At 36.1% G+C, this 18,319-nt stretch overlaps 1 protein-coding gene across 3 annotated transcripts; it reads right to left on the bottom strand.

Moving 5' to 3' along the window:
- Positions 1–5,219: 5,219 nt before the first annotated feature.
- On the bottom strand, positions 5,220–8,962 carry LOC121752530 (transcription factor TGA2.2-like). Of its 3 annotated transcripts, none has more exons than XM_042147655.1 (11): positions 8,814–8,962; positions 8,453–8,515; positions 7,697–7,803; positions 7,261–7,331; positions 6,983–7,180; positions 6,810–6,884; positions 6,667–6,726; positions 6,414–6,543; positions 6,061–6,332; positions 5,738–5,986; positions 5,220–5,587 (listed from the first exon to the last, which is right to left on the bottom strand). In XM_042147655.1, exons 2-11 carry the CDS (start codon positions 8,491–8,493, stop codon positions 5,441–5,443), a joined length of 1,350 nt encoding a protein of 449 aa, XP_042003589.1. In that variant the 5' UTR covers positions 8,494–8,515; positions 8,814–8,962; the 3' UTR covers positions 5,220–5,440. The 3 variants fall into 3 exon arrangements, with proteins under 3 accessions (XP_042003589.1, XP_042003590.1, XP_042003585.1); XM_042147656.1 differs by having other exon boundaries at positions 8,453–8,510; XM_042147651.1 differs by having other exon boundaries at positions 8,453–8,962.
- Positions 8,963–18,319: the final 9,357 nt, after the last annotated feature.

Raw genomic sequence — 18,319 nt, 5'->3', positions numbered from 1 at the left:
CTGCGGTGTCCTCGGCGGAATTCCGTATCCGTGCATACCATGCACAATGGCGGCACGCCGGTCGGAATTCCGCCGGGACGAGCGCCATTGCTGATGCTCTAATTATTTTCCTTCTTCAGGGATTAATCTGTACCCTAATTTTCCCGCTCTTTTCAGTGACTTTTGATGTTTTTGGAGGGTTAAATATAGTATATAATTCATACAAAATGTTTCCTTTTTTGTTCCATAGATAAAAAAAGTTTGAAATTTATATATATATTATATAAAAAATTTCATTTGTGATTTAATTTAGTACACTCCTCATTTATTTATAACATACTGAATATTTCACTAATTCTTTGTCTATATAAAATACTGAATATTTCATAATTGTTTCATGTTGATAAAAAAGTTTTGATATCAGTATAACTTTCCAAAAATGGAATGCACATATTTTTGTGGGACGGACGAAAATAAAAAGTGCACATTTTATGGGACAGAGGGAGTATTTTATATTGTTGCAAAAAAATTCACCATTGTTTTATGATTTATCTGTCACATAAATAAAATGTTAACGCCGTTTAAACACATATGATGGAATGTATAAAATGAAATACGAATGAAACTTTTTATATGATTTACATAAATTTTAAACTTTTTATATTAATATAAAGTAAAAGTGAAATATTTTGTATGAGTTATATATTTACTCTAGAACATTGTTCGTCTTAATAATGATAGTTGAGAACATGGGATTAGGCTTAATATGGAAGGTGGAAGCCTCATTTGATAAAATTATTGACCGCAAATGATAAACAATAATTATAACACTAAATTAATTGACTAAAGAAATACTATTGACTGCAATTGATAAAACAATAATTATAAAACTAAACTAATTGACTAAAGAAATACTACTAATATATTATATATTTGGAAAATGGCATGGGAATTTTGATGCGGTTTTGTAGGTTAGATGGAAAGAGAAAATAGTACTCCTCTGTGCTATAAAAATACGCGCACTTTTCATTTTCGCCCGTCCCACAAAAATATGTGCATTTTATTTTTGAAAAGTTATACTCCCTCTGTCCCATTAGAAATGAAACGTTTTCCTTTTTAGTTTGTCCCATTAAAAATGAAACGTTTCCTAAAATGGAAATATTTCTATCTCAACTTTTTCATCTCTCTTACTTTACTCTCTCTTCATTAACTCACAAAACAACCCTACATAAAAACCCGTGCCGATTCCCAAATGTTGCATATTTAATGGGACGGAGGGAGTATTAATTAATAATGTAGGTCTCACTATACACTAACACTACTTTAACTATCATTCTTCTCATTTCTCTTACTTTATCATACCATTCTCCTACTCTCTCGTGCTTTACCAATTTTGTCTTAATTCCCGTACCATATCCATTCCTATATTTTTATGGGACGGAGGGAGTATATTTTATTAATGTGAGATAGAGTTTTTTTTTAAAAAAAAAGAAATGTAACATCTTTTATGAGAGTATAAAATTTATATAAATGAAAAACTTACTTGGTAAAATCCCTTTTTTATTAAAGAGAGGAATGAAATGCTTTTGTAAGCTGATGTACTACTACTATTTTTTCACCCAAATCCAATTTTATAATCTTGAGAACAACTGAATTTCTTTATCGACGTTGTAGTAATTTTATTCTTCCAAGTCCCAACCCAACACAATGTTTAAGGTCATCCACAACGCTGCCATTAAACCGTCCCTTAATCTTCCCTTAAATTACTATTCGCGGGCTCCACTGTACTTTTTTACTCCATCTCTTAACTAAGGGACAGAACCTGCAACCCTCCGTCCCTTAACCGTCCCTTAAATTACTATTCATTCAATTTCATTTTTTATTTTTATTTCCAACCAAATTCAATTAATAAAAAACACAATTCATTAAAAATAAAATAACATTACAACATAAAATTTGAAAAAAATTAAAAAAACATAATTAAAAATCTTAAAAAAATTAAAAATACATAATTTAATTTTCTCCGCCAAAGTTTGCTCAAATGTGCTCCATTAGATCATCTTGGAGTTGGGCGTGGGCGGTAGAGTTACGTCTCCTTGCCCGAATAGACAACCATTCTTGTATAGACGGATGCACTCCACTTCGAGGCGGACTACTTGTGGTTGAGCTTCCGGGGGCTTCAGGATCGAACCAATTTCCCGTCTCGGGTCCTTCGTCTTGGACAATCATGTTGTGCAAGATTATGCACGTATACATGATGTCGACCATGCTCTCCATGAACAACGTACGAGCCGGGGCTTTGATAATGTTGAAGCGCGCTTGGAGAACCCCGAACGCCCGCTCCACATCCTTTCGAGCAGCCTCCTGCTTCTGCGCAAAAAGCGTCTGCTTTGCGTTCACAGGCCTAGTGCACGTCTTCACGAAGGTTGGCCACTTCGGGTAGATGCTGTCGGCAAGATAGTACCCCATTTTATAGCGCCGGTTATTAGCGGTGAAGTTAATGGTCGGCGCTTTACCATCCAAAACTTCGGCGAAGAGGTCGGATTGGTGGAGCACGTTTATGTCGTTGTTCGAGTCGGGGACCCCGAAGTACGCATGCCAGATCCATAGCCGGTAGTCGGCGACGGCCTCGAGCATAACAGTGGGGTGGGTGCCTTTGTGGCCGCTCGTGTACGACCCCCTCCACGCCACCGGGCAATTCTTCCATTGCTAGTGCATGCAATCGACGCTGCCAAGCATTCCGGGGAATCCGTGCACTTGTTCGTGAAGGCTGAGCAGAAATTGGCAATCGGTCATGTTTGGCTTCCGGAGAAATTCGTCTGTAAGGCTGTCCGGACGCCTTTGCAGAATTGGAGCGAGCACATTCTCCCAGTGATGTCTCCAATGTGGAGGTATTCGTCGAACACATCCGTCGTTTGTCCAGTTGCAAGCTGACGGATTGCTGCAGTACATTTCTACATCGTCGTGTGGCTGGGACGGCGGACGGCGTCGAACCTTTCTCGGAAGAATTCTTCCCGGGCCGCCAATGTATTTGAGATGTGGAGAAATAGCAGTCGCCGCATGCAAAAACGGCGACGAAAGTAGGTATCTCCCTACACCGGGTTTTCGCAGAAGTAGTCGCGGATTAACCTTGCGGCGGCTTCCTCCCGGTTACGATGGATGTAAGTCTGGGAGCGTCTTTGGGCTGGCGCGGCTTCCTGCGCCTCCCGGAGTCGATCTTCTTCAAGTGATTCTTCCATTATTCGACGCATTTGCTCATACGATCCATGAGATCGATTAAATTTGGGGGAAGAATAAAAGAGAGATGATTTGAGATGAAAATTGGAGAGGAAATGGAGATGATTTGGGAAGAATATATGTGTAGTTGTGTGTGAAATGAGGATGAATTATGAGTATTTATAGAGTAAAAAAATAAAATATAAAAAAATGGAAAACAACTATAAAACGGTAATATTACCATTTGCCAATTTTTAATTTTTTATTTATTTATTTTAATTCAAATTTTTTAAAAAATATTTATTGCGTCAGCGTGACACGAATCCCACTCGCGGGTCGGCGAGTGGGCATCACGCATGGCCAGGGAGCTCGCCACTTCGCGGAAGCGCGTGGCGAGACGTCTCGCAACGGGTCTCGGAGGGACGGAACGCAGAACGGGCTGGGGACGAGACGGGGCGCCGCGACGCGTCACGCCGCCGTCTCGTTCCTTCGTGACGGAACACGGGCCACCCACGTGACGCTTTGCGGGTGGCCTAAGTGGTAGATACGGTTTTTAGGGACTCCAAGATTGGTGAATTTGAAAGGTTTTATTGGTTATTGTGAGATTTTGTGGAACTTAAAAGGTTTTATATTTTATTAATGAATATTAAAGCACACAATTTTGTTCACGCACTACATTTCATTTTTTTCCAAACTTATTGTTTTTCCCTATTTTTCAAGTGATTTAGCTTTGTTTGCAGTTTTCTGGGAAATTTTGGAGAAGTGCTTAAATGAGAAAATTATTGAAATATTGTGCACAAATACAGACCGCACATCCCAGTTCAGTTAAGTTATGAACTATTCTAATGTTCTTTTATGTATTCAATTGTTTTACTCTGTACTAATATTTTCATTAGCTCTAATATGAACATAGATATATTATAAAAGAAGCATTAGAAAATTGAAATCAACGACAAAAATCAGCGGCCAAAAAAAGAGGTTAAAGAATTATAATTTGAAATAAAATTAAGTAAAAAGAGGTTCCAATGGTAATAGAAATGAAAATAAAGAATTATAATTTGAAATAATATTAAGAAAGTTTCAATACTCCTATAAAATAGTTTTACTGAAATCAAAACTCAAACAAGTTAAATTTAATAATGACAATATTATAATATTCTTAATTCATTTTGATTGGGCAAGTATCTTCGTCTTCTTTAAGTACATTGGAAACTAACTCCGTTGTTGTCTCTGCAACTTGAGAAATTTAAACTCAGCCCTTCTTATCCTCCAATTTTTATCCATTTAATCTTCCATGGTACTTACTTTTCCAAAGTTTCAAAAATTTTGTGAAAAGAAAAATTAGCAAAAAAGACATTTGGGTAAGGGCTTAACTTAAACCCCACCCACTCTCTCAGTTAGTCGCCCCTGTCATCACCTACTTTACTCTCTTTATCTTTCTTACTTTATTCTTCTCTTCTACTTTTCAATACAATTTCTTAATCCACGTGCCAACAAATTTTGACTTAACTTAATTGGGACGAAGGAAGTATATTTTTTGATAACGGAGGGAGTATTTATTTTAAAATAACAAACAATTTAGAGTTTATATTAATTCTTTAAATTATCGTTCCGCCCACTCCATTTTCTGGCTTCTGATCCGCCACTGCCCTAACTCCCAACCTAGTACAAATCCAAAGCAAACCCATTCAATGACCAAAACTCACTACTATACTTATAAACATAGCACTTTTCAAAAGTCCCACGACGGATTCCACGGAGGGAACCGGCCAGAATACGGCCGGAAAACCCGCCTACCCGACACTCTCTCTTCTTCACCTGCAATAGAGCCCCAAAAATTGCCGCTTCCGGCCACCAGGTTGTGAATGGCTTTATAGATAAAAGTTATTTTATTATCAATAAAATTTACTATGAATATAGATAACTGAGTTAAAAGTAACTATTCTTATATATAAAAGTAACTATGAGTAATAAATAAAAGTGGGAGTACTTTTTCAAGAAAAGAGGCTCACCTGTAACAGGAGTGCTCTAAAAGGAAATCAATTTGAATTCTAAATCCACAAATGTAGAATGATTTTACATTTATCTTTGAGTTGGAGTAAATTGTAATGCAATTACAAGCAACCATAATAACATTATTGCTATCTCTACCCTTTGACAACAGCAAGCATAATAAAACACACCACATTTTACAACATGCGGCCGGTTCAGCCGAGCCGCATGTTATTCCATATTGAGGCATACCTCATTCGCGCGGCCTAGCTAGCCAAAGAGAGCTAAGAGCTCGGAGCCTCGAAAAGTAGTCATGTATCAAGAGCAGCCCCCGAGCTGATTGTCTGGTCGTCAGTACTCGGTGCATCTGTTGCAGAGTTTGTTGTCGTAGGTTGTCGGCCTAGACAACGGAATTAAAGGCGTTATCACATCAACCAACCTTCGAGGTATGTAAAAAAACTAATTTCATCGGATTTTAACTTGGCACACGTGTAAATACAGCTGGCGTATTTTTACAACTCGCTCAAAAGTAAACTGAAAAAAAGATTACCTGGCGAAGGAAGCCTTCGAGAGTACCCAACTTCCCCATCGCCATCGCCATCTGGCCCATATAATTGGCAACATTTCCAGACGAGCCTTCGGGCCTTGAAGTGCCATTGGCTAGCGTCTCAGCTAGTGATTGCTGCAATGCATCCATACCCTGTGACAGGGCATCCTCCGCTTGCTGAGAGGATTCCCGCAGATTGTAGATCCCCGTCAACTGCTGCTCTGTGAGCGGCTCCAGCTGGTTCGCAAGAAGCTGCACACGTATCACCGTATGCCATAAGCAGCAGAGAAGCCAAGAGAGGACCGACCTATAACTAGGGGACGCACCTTGAGAAGCTCCGAGGGGCGGAAGCCACCAAGCCACATGAAACACCTCTCCGCGGGTGTTTTCCACATTCCTGATAAGATGTGGAATACATCAGCCTTGGCTGCATTGGTCTTCAGCCTGAAAACATCGTTGAAATGCGTCGTCACGTTATCCACGAGAGTACGAAGTTCGGTGTCACTTGCATGCGAATTGACTGCTGCTCTCAACTCATTGATTAGTTTGTTCTGTTCTTCCGTCCACCGTGCATACTCGGCGTCAAAAGCCAACGCCCCTACACCATGTGAATAATCGAGATCAAGAATCAAAGTGCAAAGTCAAGTAATGAAGGCTATGCAGTAGCAAAAAATCAAACCGTTGGCACTCCCCACATGGGACTGATCTCCCGAGTTCGAAATGAAGACACCCTGCTGACGTGCACGTTGTAGTTCCTGCTCAAGTTGAGTTAGCTTCAGCCTGCTGTTTTCTAGCTGCTGTACATAGGCCTGGATAGTAAACGAAGCCAGTAAGGGTTATCTCCAGTAATTAAAGTTCTAACGATCAAAATCAAGATTTCTTAACAGAACCAACAGCAGGAGTCGAGCTTCAGCAGTTACGAGAAAACCTACTTTCTTTCTCAGTCTGCTTTTCCTGGCAGCTTCACGATTTTGGGCAAGCCTTCGCAATGTCTGCATACCGTATCATGTCACATCAGAAAAAAGGAATCTTTAGAGAAAGACGAGGACTTGACGACTAGTACTAAAGGCACAACCTTCTGATCCGAGGTTTTTTCTTTTGATTTGTCACTGGAATCTGAAACCCCAACACCAGCAGATTGACCATCAAACTGCAGAAGGGATGAGAAACTTGTAATTTACAGCCAGAGGCAAACTATATTGCTGGACTCATAGAATGCCAAAGATAGGAAGAAGGGACAGAAAGAACCTTCTGGTTTTTGTCATCCGGGTCCAAATCAGTTGAAGTGTCCGTCCGGGAACTGGATTCTTCCATGTTGGATTCTCCCCAGGTTTCATGTTGGCCACTGGAAGTAGAAAGTAGATTTGTCTGTGGTCCCTTTTGCAATTGAACTGGTCGAGAGCCCATTAGAGCTGCTGAAAAATTTGTGCTGGCCGAGGCATACGTCTGTACAGCAAATAGATATCAGAAACTGCGAACACTTGAACATGAGATGAGATACGAATCCCAAATGAAGTGATGATTACCTTATTGAATGCACCAGACTGGAGATCGGGGCCTACAGATTGGCTATTCATACTTTGATTAAATACGGGACCTGGATTAGGCATACATCAGAGAAGTGCAATATCACCACATACCATCTTAAAGAATGGTTAGAAGTGCTTGCTCGAGAGTTAAGTATCTGCTGATTTGATCGATTCCCTCATCTCTTCAAAGGCTAAAACTAAGGATATTTAGAACTAGCTTATTCATAGATTAAGGCATGGGCAAACATCTAAAATGCTTGAAAAATCATCATGCCATTATATGCTAGATCATTATAAGAATCCACAAACTACCTTATTTTCTTGACAGCATATATGTTCTAACAGATTAGTCCAACAATATATGGTAGAAGCTTGATGAATGAGGATACAGAAATGTAAGGTCTATACCACCGAAAAAAGTTAGGAGACTTACTTCGTCCAACATTATTAGCAGGATCTTCAATCCGGAAACCAAGATATTGCTCGAGGACCCCAAAATTTGGAACTTGCGGGGATTGAGTTGCATTGGCTTCTGTACCCCTGCAGTATAAAACATTTTAGCTTTACTTAAGCTACCGAAAAGTGGCATTAGATATTTTTATAACTCTTGAAGAGAGAAGGTTTCTTTATTGCACGATGGTTCTCTCCGAGGATATTTTTATAACTTTTTTTGTCTTCCGGAATCCTAAGCCTAGCTCATTTGCAGATCCAAACCAATAGCTAATCACCAATTGCCTGTCTAATCTTATCAAGTTCACCCCCTTGAAATCTACCTCAGCCTATATTTACTGCTCAATTACAAACACTGAATGAGATATAGTTTGAACTAATAGCAAGAAAGGGAACATCCAACCACACTAGTCAAGATAAGAGAGAGCACTTGTTGAAATGGCAAAACTTAATTGAACCAACACAACTACAACTTGGTGATTCCAAATGAAGTCCAAAGCAATAAATAGCAGATAATCAAGTACTGCAAGTACAGAACCTTTTCACTTTGTTCCCTATTCATCCTAACTAATGTAAACAATCAATCAGCTCTCCTCTGTAAGTTCCTAACTTTTTTAACATAAAAACAGGTCAGAAGGAATCTTCAAAGAAGATGTTAGACCTCCACCACCAATAGCCACAATACAATAAAAAAACAGAGGGAGAGAGAGAGAGAGAGAGAGAGAGAGAGAGAGATTACATGGGATTGGCAGCAGGAGTCTGAGAAATGAAGCTGGGCATCCCTGCTCTGTTATCCTCTGCACTAAATTTGATGGTTCCCATAAATCACCATCACCCCCTTAAAAACTCATAAGAGAAAAAAAAACACCCAAATCTAGTTTTGGACCACAAATTAAAGCGCCAGTTTATTTCCTATCAAAACTTAAAAGACCTCAAACCCCAGCAGCTCAAACTCAAACTCAAACTAAAAAAAAAAGTAAAAATCGATTCTTTTTCAATAAATCACAATACAACATAAACCCTCTTCACGGAAACGCAACCCAGATGCGTATATTTAAGTCAAATCTCGAGAAAACCAGAATCTTGATGCTGAAACTTACAATTGTTTAGTGTTAAGTAAATGGATTAGTATTTGGTGTATCTAGAAATTTCTGTAGGAGCACAAAATTCCAGGGCCCAGTTGTGGTTGTTTAATGATATTGAGCATTTGTTTATGGCGATTCAGAGACGTGACGTTCAGATCATCCAAGCTAGGCGTCATTTTCATCGGAAGCATATTTTCCACTTTTCAAAGCCTTCCACTAATTTTTAATGCCTTTTGACACTTTCTAAATTCATACTCATTGTGGTCCTCAAGTTTTCTGTATTTATAACTGAGTACACATATGTTTATTAATTTCGAAATTTATCGTATTAAACCTTATTCAGTAACTTCATTAATATTGAAATATGGAAAAGTATCAAAATGTCCTTCAGAATGTGAGAATTTTAATTTAAAAAACTGAATTTTTTTTTGCAAAAGCGTTCATGGACTTCTTTTATTCAGGAATAGTTCACTCTTATAAAAAAAAAATAAAATTACTCATATACAGCTCACATATTTAATTTTTTCTCCATCTCAAGGTAGTTGGGTCGTTTCATTTGGGCACCGGATTTAAGAAGTTGATGAGTTAGAGTGTCCACAATAAGGGAGCCGCGTATAACGAAGGACAAGGGCGGCCGGGGCGGTGGGGGGAGGAAAGGCGTGCGCCGAGCACTCGGCGAGGACGGGGCGGTGGGTTCCTAGGTGCGGCGACCGCCGCGGCGCCCTATTGCACGGCACCGCCGTTCAAATTTTTTATTTTTTAAAAAAATAAATAAAATCTTTATCTATAAATAATCTATTCCAAATCATTATTTTCATTACATTCTATTCTATTTATTTTTGTCCAATTAATTTTGTTCTATTCCAATTATAATATGCCAACAATTGATAAAATAATGTGATTTGTGGCTGTGGCTGTGACGTGTCCACTATTGGGCTGGACAAGTTTTTGTGGCTGTGGACAAGTTTTTGTGGCTATGCCTTGGGGCATATCCAAATTATTGTGGACACTCTTAAAGGTTAAAGTAAAGAGAGTAAAAGTAAAAGAGGGAATAAAGTAAGAGAGCAAAATAGATAGATGATCAAGTTTTTACTAAAAAAAAAGAAATGACTCAATTAACTTGGGACAATTCAAAAAGAAATAACACTTAATTACCTTGGGATTGAGGCAATACTAAAAAATATTTCACTATTTACAATCTCAACTATTTTAATTTCGTCAATCAAACTAATTAGCGAAACCCACATGATGCCTCAAGGACAAATAGATGGTTGAAATCCACATAAATGCTAAGTGTTTGGGGGTGAGACGTGGTTAGTGGATGGCACAATAATCTAGAGTAAGGTTTGGACAGGAACCGTGCATAATTCTGCTACATGCAAAGCCAAGACCAAACTTCCAGTAAGCAAGTTCGTTAGTTGGTCCCCTCCAGCATCAGGTAGCTGGAAAACTCAACAAGGATGGGGCAGTAAAGGAAATATCTCAAGTGGCATCAGTCGAAGATGATTTTACAAATGATGTTGGGTCTGGTTTAAGGATACTCCAAGAGCTTAGGTCATGGATCGGTAATCTTGGCTGAGTCATGGGTCATATGCTCTCATATGTGATGGTTTGTAGCTTGCTTGGGACAACGACATACAAAGTATTAAAGCCGAAAGTGACAACCAAGTTGCGGTCTATATGATCGCCTCGAATAGAGAAGATGGAAATTGCTTTAGTCTCGTTTGAAATATTTGGGGTATGTGTGCTAGGAATTGGACTGTGGTAGTGAAACACGTATATTATGAGGCTAATTCGGTTGCAGATTATTTGGCAAACCGGTCTTCGAGTCGGGATACGAGTTTGCATTTTCATGATGAGCCATCCATAGGGGTACGAAACTTGTTATTGAACGATCATTTGAGATTTAAATATGTTCAGGCTTAATAGGTTGTGGTAATTCCTCCGGGGCTCTTCCCTATCTTGTACTCCCTCCATCTCATGATAGATGACACACTTGGGGATTGATACAGGATTTTAGGAGAAGTTATTTTGTGTGTTAAGTGAAGAGAGAAATTAATATATTTATATTAATGTGAGGTATAACTTTTTACAAAAAATAAAATATGACATATTTTATGAGACAAATTAAAAAGGAAAAGGACGGATGGAGTACTAATAAAAAGGCTATATACATAGTGATGTATTCTTGAAAAAATAATTGCATATCAATACTTAACCATGTATTTTCACAGTAGTAATGATCAGTTTACAGATTTTATTTTGAACCCAAAGCCTGATAAAATTAACTAACCGATAAATTTTAATATTTGAATCCATTTGAAATTATGACTTTTGATTTTATTTCTTTTTGCATTATTTTTTGTCTAAGTTTGTTTGTCAGGATTCTATCTGGAAAACTAATCCGATTCCTTGATTTTTAAATTCCTATATTTGTTTAGATTTTTAATCGGAAAAGAAAAGTGATCAGAATCATGAAAAATAAGGAAAATAGTGCAACTTTCTAGAATTCTGATCCCTACTTTTCTGAAGTAGGATTCTCACGTATTTAGATAATTAATATGATTTTTATTATTTATACAACTATAATAATAGTAGTATATAATTATTAATTAATTAATAATTAAAATTTTTAATATATTTCAAAATTATGAATCATACTCCCTCCGTCCTAAGTAAGATGAGCCTACCTTGGACGGCACGAGATTTTATGTAGTTTTATTTTGTGTGTCATTTAGAGTAGGGCAAACTAAAAAGGAAAATGGATCATCTTCGGTGGAACTAAGGAAGTACTTAATTACTTAATATCATTATCTAATTAATAAATATTTTCATTGTCATTATTATGTTAATTTGTTATTTCAGTTACATTAAACTTAACAAAGTAATATAGGTTCAAAACCTAACAATTTTATAATATTTCAAACACAGGAATATAATCAACCATGAGTCATATGTCCTGGAATCACATTCTCAATTTCTATTGAAGTTTGTTTGGTATAATAAATTTATAATGATTTTGTAATTATAATTTTATCGAAATTAAATTTAAAATTTAAATACTAATTCAATTCTATTTTTTTTTGTTAAATTAAGCAAGTAATATAATATTTAACATTTTAAATATAAAAAATAAAAATGAAAACAATTATAATAATTTAAAGAAAATGAAAGATTACAAAAATTTACATTTAAACATAAACTTGGAAAGGGAAAAAAAGAATAAAGGAGAAAAATAAATAAACGAGGAGATAAAAAAATAAACTTCGAAGAGGACTGCAAGAGTGCGTTTGTAACTTTGAACTCCCTCCGTTCGCGAATAGGAGTCCTGGTTCAATTTTACTATAAATGGTAATAGAGTCTCACATTCCATTAACTCATTTTACTCACATTTTATTTAAAACTAATATATATAAGTAGAACCCTTATTCCACTAGCTTTTTTTCAACAACTTTTCTTAACATTTCTTAATACTCGTACCGCCAAGAAACGAGACTCCTAATAGTGGATAGAGAGAGTATATTAGTGTAGTGTATGTCTATGTTTTGAGCTGGGATCTCCTGTTGTGCTCAATTACATAGTAGGCCATACTGTACAGAAAAACGCATTTAAGTCATAAAACATAGCAATCAAATTTTTCAATTTGATTCTTTAGGTCATCTCCAACCATTTACACCAAATTCAAAACCCAAAAGAATATTCCATATTCATCTACTTTTTTTTCTTTTTCAATCTTAACTACATATTTATTCAAATTACACATTCAACCCACAACACTTTGTCAATAATTTTCTAAATATATTTAAATAATTTGATACAATTATTTATAATAATATTTATATATATATATATTAAATATATTATGCATTCAATAAAATATTCACTAACTTCAAATTATAATACATCAAACGTATTATAATAACATTCAAATATAAATTAAAATACATTAAAAGACATCATGATTATATAAAACATAGGACAATACAGAAAAAGTAGCTAAAATTCAAGACTGCGTATTTGAGAAATTTTCCCACAAATGATCAACTATTGCATTTCGAAGTTCTAGATGTGCATTTTTATTTCTTATTGCGGCATACCGAGCCAAGTACTCTTGAAATCGAACATTTCCATTTGTCGGACGTGTTATGTAATAGGAGTACTTTTATTACTAAATATTGTACTATTATTTAATTTATTGTATTATAATATTAAATACTATTATTACAATTCATACTCAATAAAATAACTAATACTCAATAAATTATTTTCAATCTTACCTACATATTTATTTAAATTATATATTAACCTCACAACATAATGATTTAATAAAATAAAATAGACTTATTGATATATTATAAATATACTAACATATTTATTAAAAAATACACTAACTTCAAAAATTAACATACATTAATTATACTATGAAAACATTATAGTATAAATTAAAATGTATTTAAAAATATCACAATTGCTTAAAATATACCGTAATAATTATCTAAAATAAAAAAATATCGAAAAGTGGAAAATTTACGATTATAGTTATTAATTGAAGTAATGATTTCAAATTTTACATGGGCATATTTATAGAAATATAAAAAAGTTGTAGCTAATTATTGTACTTAATTATGAAATTAATCCGTTTACCTATTTGAACATTTTAAATAAAATTATTAGCCCAAGTTTATTTACTTATGAAGCCCATTTACATCCCCAATTAAAGTTTAAAACCGCCGTTCTAAGATCTATCTTCTTCCCCAAATATTCTGCATTTCTCGTCAGACTGCAAGTTCTTCCTCCCAAACTATGTTTGTCGCCAAAATTGGACCAGGTACGCATTTCTTTTGCTTGATTTAAAAATACACAAACAGATGGGGATATAACTGCAATATCAGAAACTGTAAAAGCAATTTTGCGTTTGCTACAGTGCAACGCCATATTTGAGTCATTGCTTTACATAAACGCAAAAAAAGGACAAAATAGGATGCGATTTGTAGTATGATTGGAGGTATTTTTAGCAGCAAAAATGGGATTTGCAGTATTGTTGGCGATGCCCTTAGGGGAACAACATGGCATGTTGTGCAATTGAGCACAAGAAGGGATCCTAGCCGATATGTATTATGTGTGTCAGCATATAATTTGTAGGAAAATGAAAACTGTTAAATATCTGAATTTTTTAAGCTCTCGATTCCAGGTTGCCAGTAACGTCCTTAACAAAGTTTGTCCGAATTCCAATTATTTATAGATCATAGATATGAGAAATACCAAAAAAACAATTTTGTCGCAAGTTAATAGTATAAGAAAAGAGACTTTGTGGGTGGTATTGAAATTTTAAAATGTAGTGGGGGCTCGTTTCTAATTTATGATATTTGGCTTTTAATGGAACAATAATTAAGATTGAGTTGCCCTTTCCCCGCCGCCTATCAAGAACGTTGACACACAATAATTATTTGTCATTTTTTTCTTTGGAGAAGATTACCATTTTGTCCTTTGTTTTAAAAGTGTAGTTTAATAAGGGCATCCACAGTGGGGCGGACGATAGGCCGCCCGATGCCTCGGGCGCGCCATAGTCCGCCATTGTGGGTGCGCGGACGATGGACGATGCGTCGTCCTCGCCCTAAGCTTAGTCCGCGGACGAAGCGCGGACGATGGGGCATCGGCCCCGCACTGTGGGCGACGCGGACGATGCAACGCGTTTTTTATTTTTAAAATTCAAAAATTGTGTTTATATAAATACCCCTACCCACATTTCATTTGTAACCTTTCGATTCAGTTTTCCACTCTCAACTTACGCTATAAAATGGATTGCGGTGAATACTCAAGTCCCAATGTTGGAGACGGTGCACGTTGGCCGGGTACACAACCTGACGAATATCTGTCTTTTGACCCCAACACGCAGTACGATCCCGATTTCAGTACGGATTCAAACGGTCTCTCTGACATGGAGCCTTCTCCAACTCGCCCTGCCGCCCCTTCCCGTCGGGCCGCCACCGCCGCCCCTCCGCCGACGCGCCGTCAGCTGCCGCCCACAGGGCGTACAAGTTGCCACCTCCGGCAACGAATGAAGAGTACACCCCCGGACGTACAAACTATCAACCGGATGAAACCCTCATCGTGGCAAGGTGTTGGGTGGATATATCGAAGGATCTGATATTCACGAACAACCAATAGCAGCTCGCGTACTCGGAGCGCTACAATGAGGCGAAGCCGCCGACCGCATATAAGCGCCATAGGGAGCAGTTCCGCAAGCACTGGGATTAGGTGAAGAACCAAGTCAACCTGTTCGCAAGGGAGTACGAGAAGTGCTCGAGGGAGCAGGGAAGCGGCGAGATCTTGAGCGATGTGCGCGATAGAGCGCTGTTGTCGTACCAGTCCCTGTACGGCGACTTCAAGCATTTCGGCATCTGGGCGCTCTTGAGGGACAAGCAGAAGTTCCAAGGCGGGATTCTGCACACCGGTGCGACGAAGAGGACGAAGACCACCGACGCTGGTGGTGACACAAGCAGCGAAAGTGGAACTCGTCCGGTGGACCTCAACTGGATGTACACGGAGGAAGAGAGTTCCGGCACACAGATGTCTTTCCGACGTCCCATAGGCGTCAAGGCTGCGAAGAACAGGGGGAAGGCGAAGGCGACATCCTCCTCGCAAGCCGCCTCCCCATCACCGACCCCGACCCCGACCCCTACCCCGACCCCGGCGGCACTTGCCTACTTGGAGTTGGCAACGACCTCGATGGCGTGGACGTTGTTAGACACGCACAACGCCCTCATGAAGTGTACGGATCCGGTCAGTGCCGAATACCTCCAGGGGTTGATCGATGAGCTGCGACGGAAGTTGAGAATTTTGTAGAGTAGAACTTTTTTTTTTATTTCTAACCCGTGTAACTTTTTTTAATCAATGTAGTATTTGTCGTTTTTCATTTACTCGTTGTGTTTTTTAATTAGTTTGCATTTATATATTTGAAAACATTTAAATTAATTAACAAAACAATAGCAAAACCTATAGGGCGCGCCTTAGGGCGCCCCACTGCAGGTGGAAGGATAGGAGGATAAAATGCTGACGTGACGATACATAGGGCGGGCTTTAGGGCTCCCCTTAGGGCGCCCCACTGCTGATGCCGTAATACTCCATAATCATTCATATTTAAAGAGCACTTTATCTACTTTAAATTGAATTTTTTTAAGAGTTTTGCATGATTTGCCTGTCAAGCATCTAACTAATTTGACAAGTATATTATAAAATTATAAGTATATAGTACTCCCTCCGTCCAAACTAAGTTGAGTCATTTTCCTTTTGTAACAAAAACAAAATATCCAATCACTCTTATTGTATTCCACCATCTATTTTAGTCACTCTTTTATCTTTCCTACTTTATTCGTCTCTCTTATTTTTCATATAATTTCTTAATCTCCATGCCCAAAAGTTTCTCAATTCCGTTGGGATAGAGGAAATATGAAACATCATTAATACACATATTATTTCTTTTAACATTTTAATAAGACATGTTTTCTTTCCAATTGGATATTATGAAAAGAGATTCATATGCATTATTCGATTACAGTTCCAAATGAGCCATACTCGTATAGAAAATCTCACAAATTATATAAATTTGGAATAAATTAAACTGCGGAACCTATGGACAAAAGGACTTCATATAATCAATCATACATGTGCAAAGAAAATTGTCTCAAAACATTTAACATATCAGAATACTTTGGTCACATACTAGTTAGTTTAGTGATGTTGGATTTATCAAGTGTACATCATATTATATTGTAGCATTGCAATCAAACACTATTTTCACATATATTTATATTTAAGGTGTAACATGTACTCCCTCCGTCTCAAGGAAGATAGCCCCTTTCTTGGGCGGCACGAGATTTTATGCACCTTTATTTTGTATATTAAGTAGAGAGAGATACAGAGAGAGAGATACAGAGAGAGAGATAGAGTTGAAATAAAAGGTAATTCTAATTTTAGTAATGGATCATTTTAATTAGGACAAACACAAAAAGAAAGTTGGTCATCTTTAGTGAGACGAAAGGAGTAGTATATTATTTATGTTTTATTTAATGATTTGAAAATATTCCAAAGTGAATTACTTATTCGAATTGCAGTATATCTGGACCACGGAGATGAACAAAGTATAACTAATATTAAGTGTATAACTAGAGAACAAATCTCAGCCATTAGATCAAAATGATCTAGTTCACTATATGAACGATTTAGTTCACTATAAAAGTGATTTAGTTCACTACAGGAAGGAGTGAACCAAAACACCATTATAGTGAAATATTTATTTCGTGAATGATTTAGTTCACTGTAAATGCATTGTGGTTTACTCCTTCCTATAGTGAACTAGTGAACTAAATCGCTCTTATAATGAACTAAATTCGTGTTCTCTAGTTATGCATTTAAGTAGTGGTTTCCCTAGATCACTGCTCTATTATTTATGTTTTATTTAATGATTTGAAAATATTCTGAAATTGAATTACTTATTCAAATTTCTTCATTTTTGTTTAATCAAAGAGTGATGCTAAATGGCCATATTTTGGCCGGCCATAATCTTAAAATATTATTAAACATTTGTGCAATTAATGCTTAATAATTGAAATTTATGCATCTAGAGAGTAACAATTTTTTAAAGACTAATCTATCCTCAAATATTAAACACTTTTGTAGTAGAATATGGAGTATTTACTTATGTAGTAGTAGAATATATTATGTAGTAGTAGAATATATTATATTTAACCATACACTTTAGTTACATAATTTAATTATTTTGATCAATTTGAACTATTCTAATCTTTAATTATTATAAAATTATTTAGTAATCAACATGCACTTATTTGTAATCAAACACGTACATATTTTGATTATTCAAAACGAGGAAATAAAAATTATTCAGATTATTTAATAGTATGTACTGAATAATTAAATTTGAATCATAATAAAATATATTCCTGATATTTCAATTCTATTATTAGTGATTATTTACGTTTAAATTCACTTGTTTAATAAAATAATTTAATTGTACTATATATTATTTACTCTATAAGGCAGCAGGAATATTTACTCTATATACTTTATTAGTGATTATTAACTCTATATACTTTATTTTAATATATTTAGCTATTAATATATCTTTATTATTTAAAAATCTTCTGTCCCGTGCATAGCACGAGTGGTAAAACTAGTACTACATGTAAATATACCAGTGTATTGATATAAAATCAATTCAAATAGTTATACTATAGATAATTTACTGTTTAATTATAGTGAAATTGATACTATAATAATGATAATAACAATAATAATAATAATAATTTGTCAAAATAATTCAAATTTAATTATTTACTATATTTTAAAATTTATAATTAATTTTAAATATAATATATATACATGTAACCTTGGTGTTACTATATCACAGACTACTCACTAATAAGGAAACGTAATTCCACATAGTCATCACAGCCTACTCACTAATTTCTCCCTCTTTATTCCTAAATATGCTATACCATAAT

This window comes from Salvia splendens, chromosome 10 (assembly GCF_004379255.2).
Source record: "Salvia splendens isolate huo1 chromosome 10, SspV2, whole genome shotgun sequence".
NCBI lineage: Eukaryota > Viridiplantae > Streptophyta > Magnoliopsida > Lamiales > Lamiaceae > Salvia > Salvia splendens.
The sequence above is the reverse complement of the archived record's forward strand: the minus strand, read 5'-3'. Positions and strand labels throughout refer to the sequence as shown.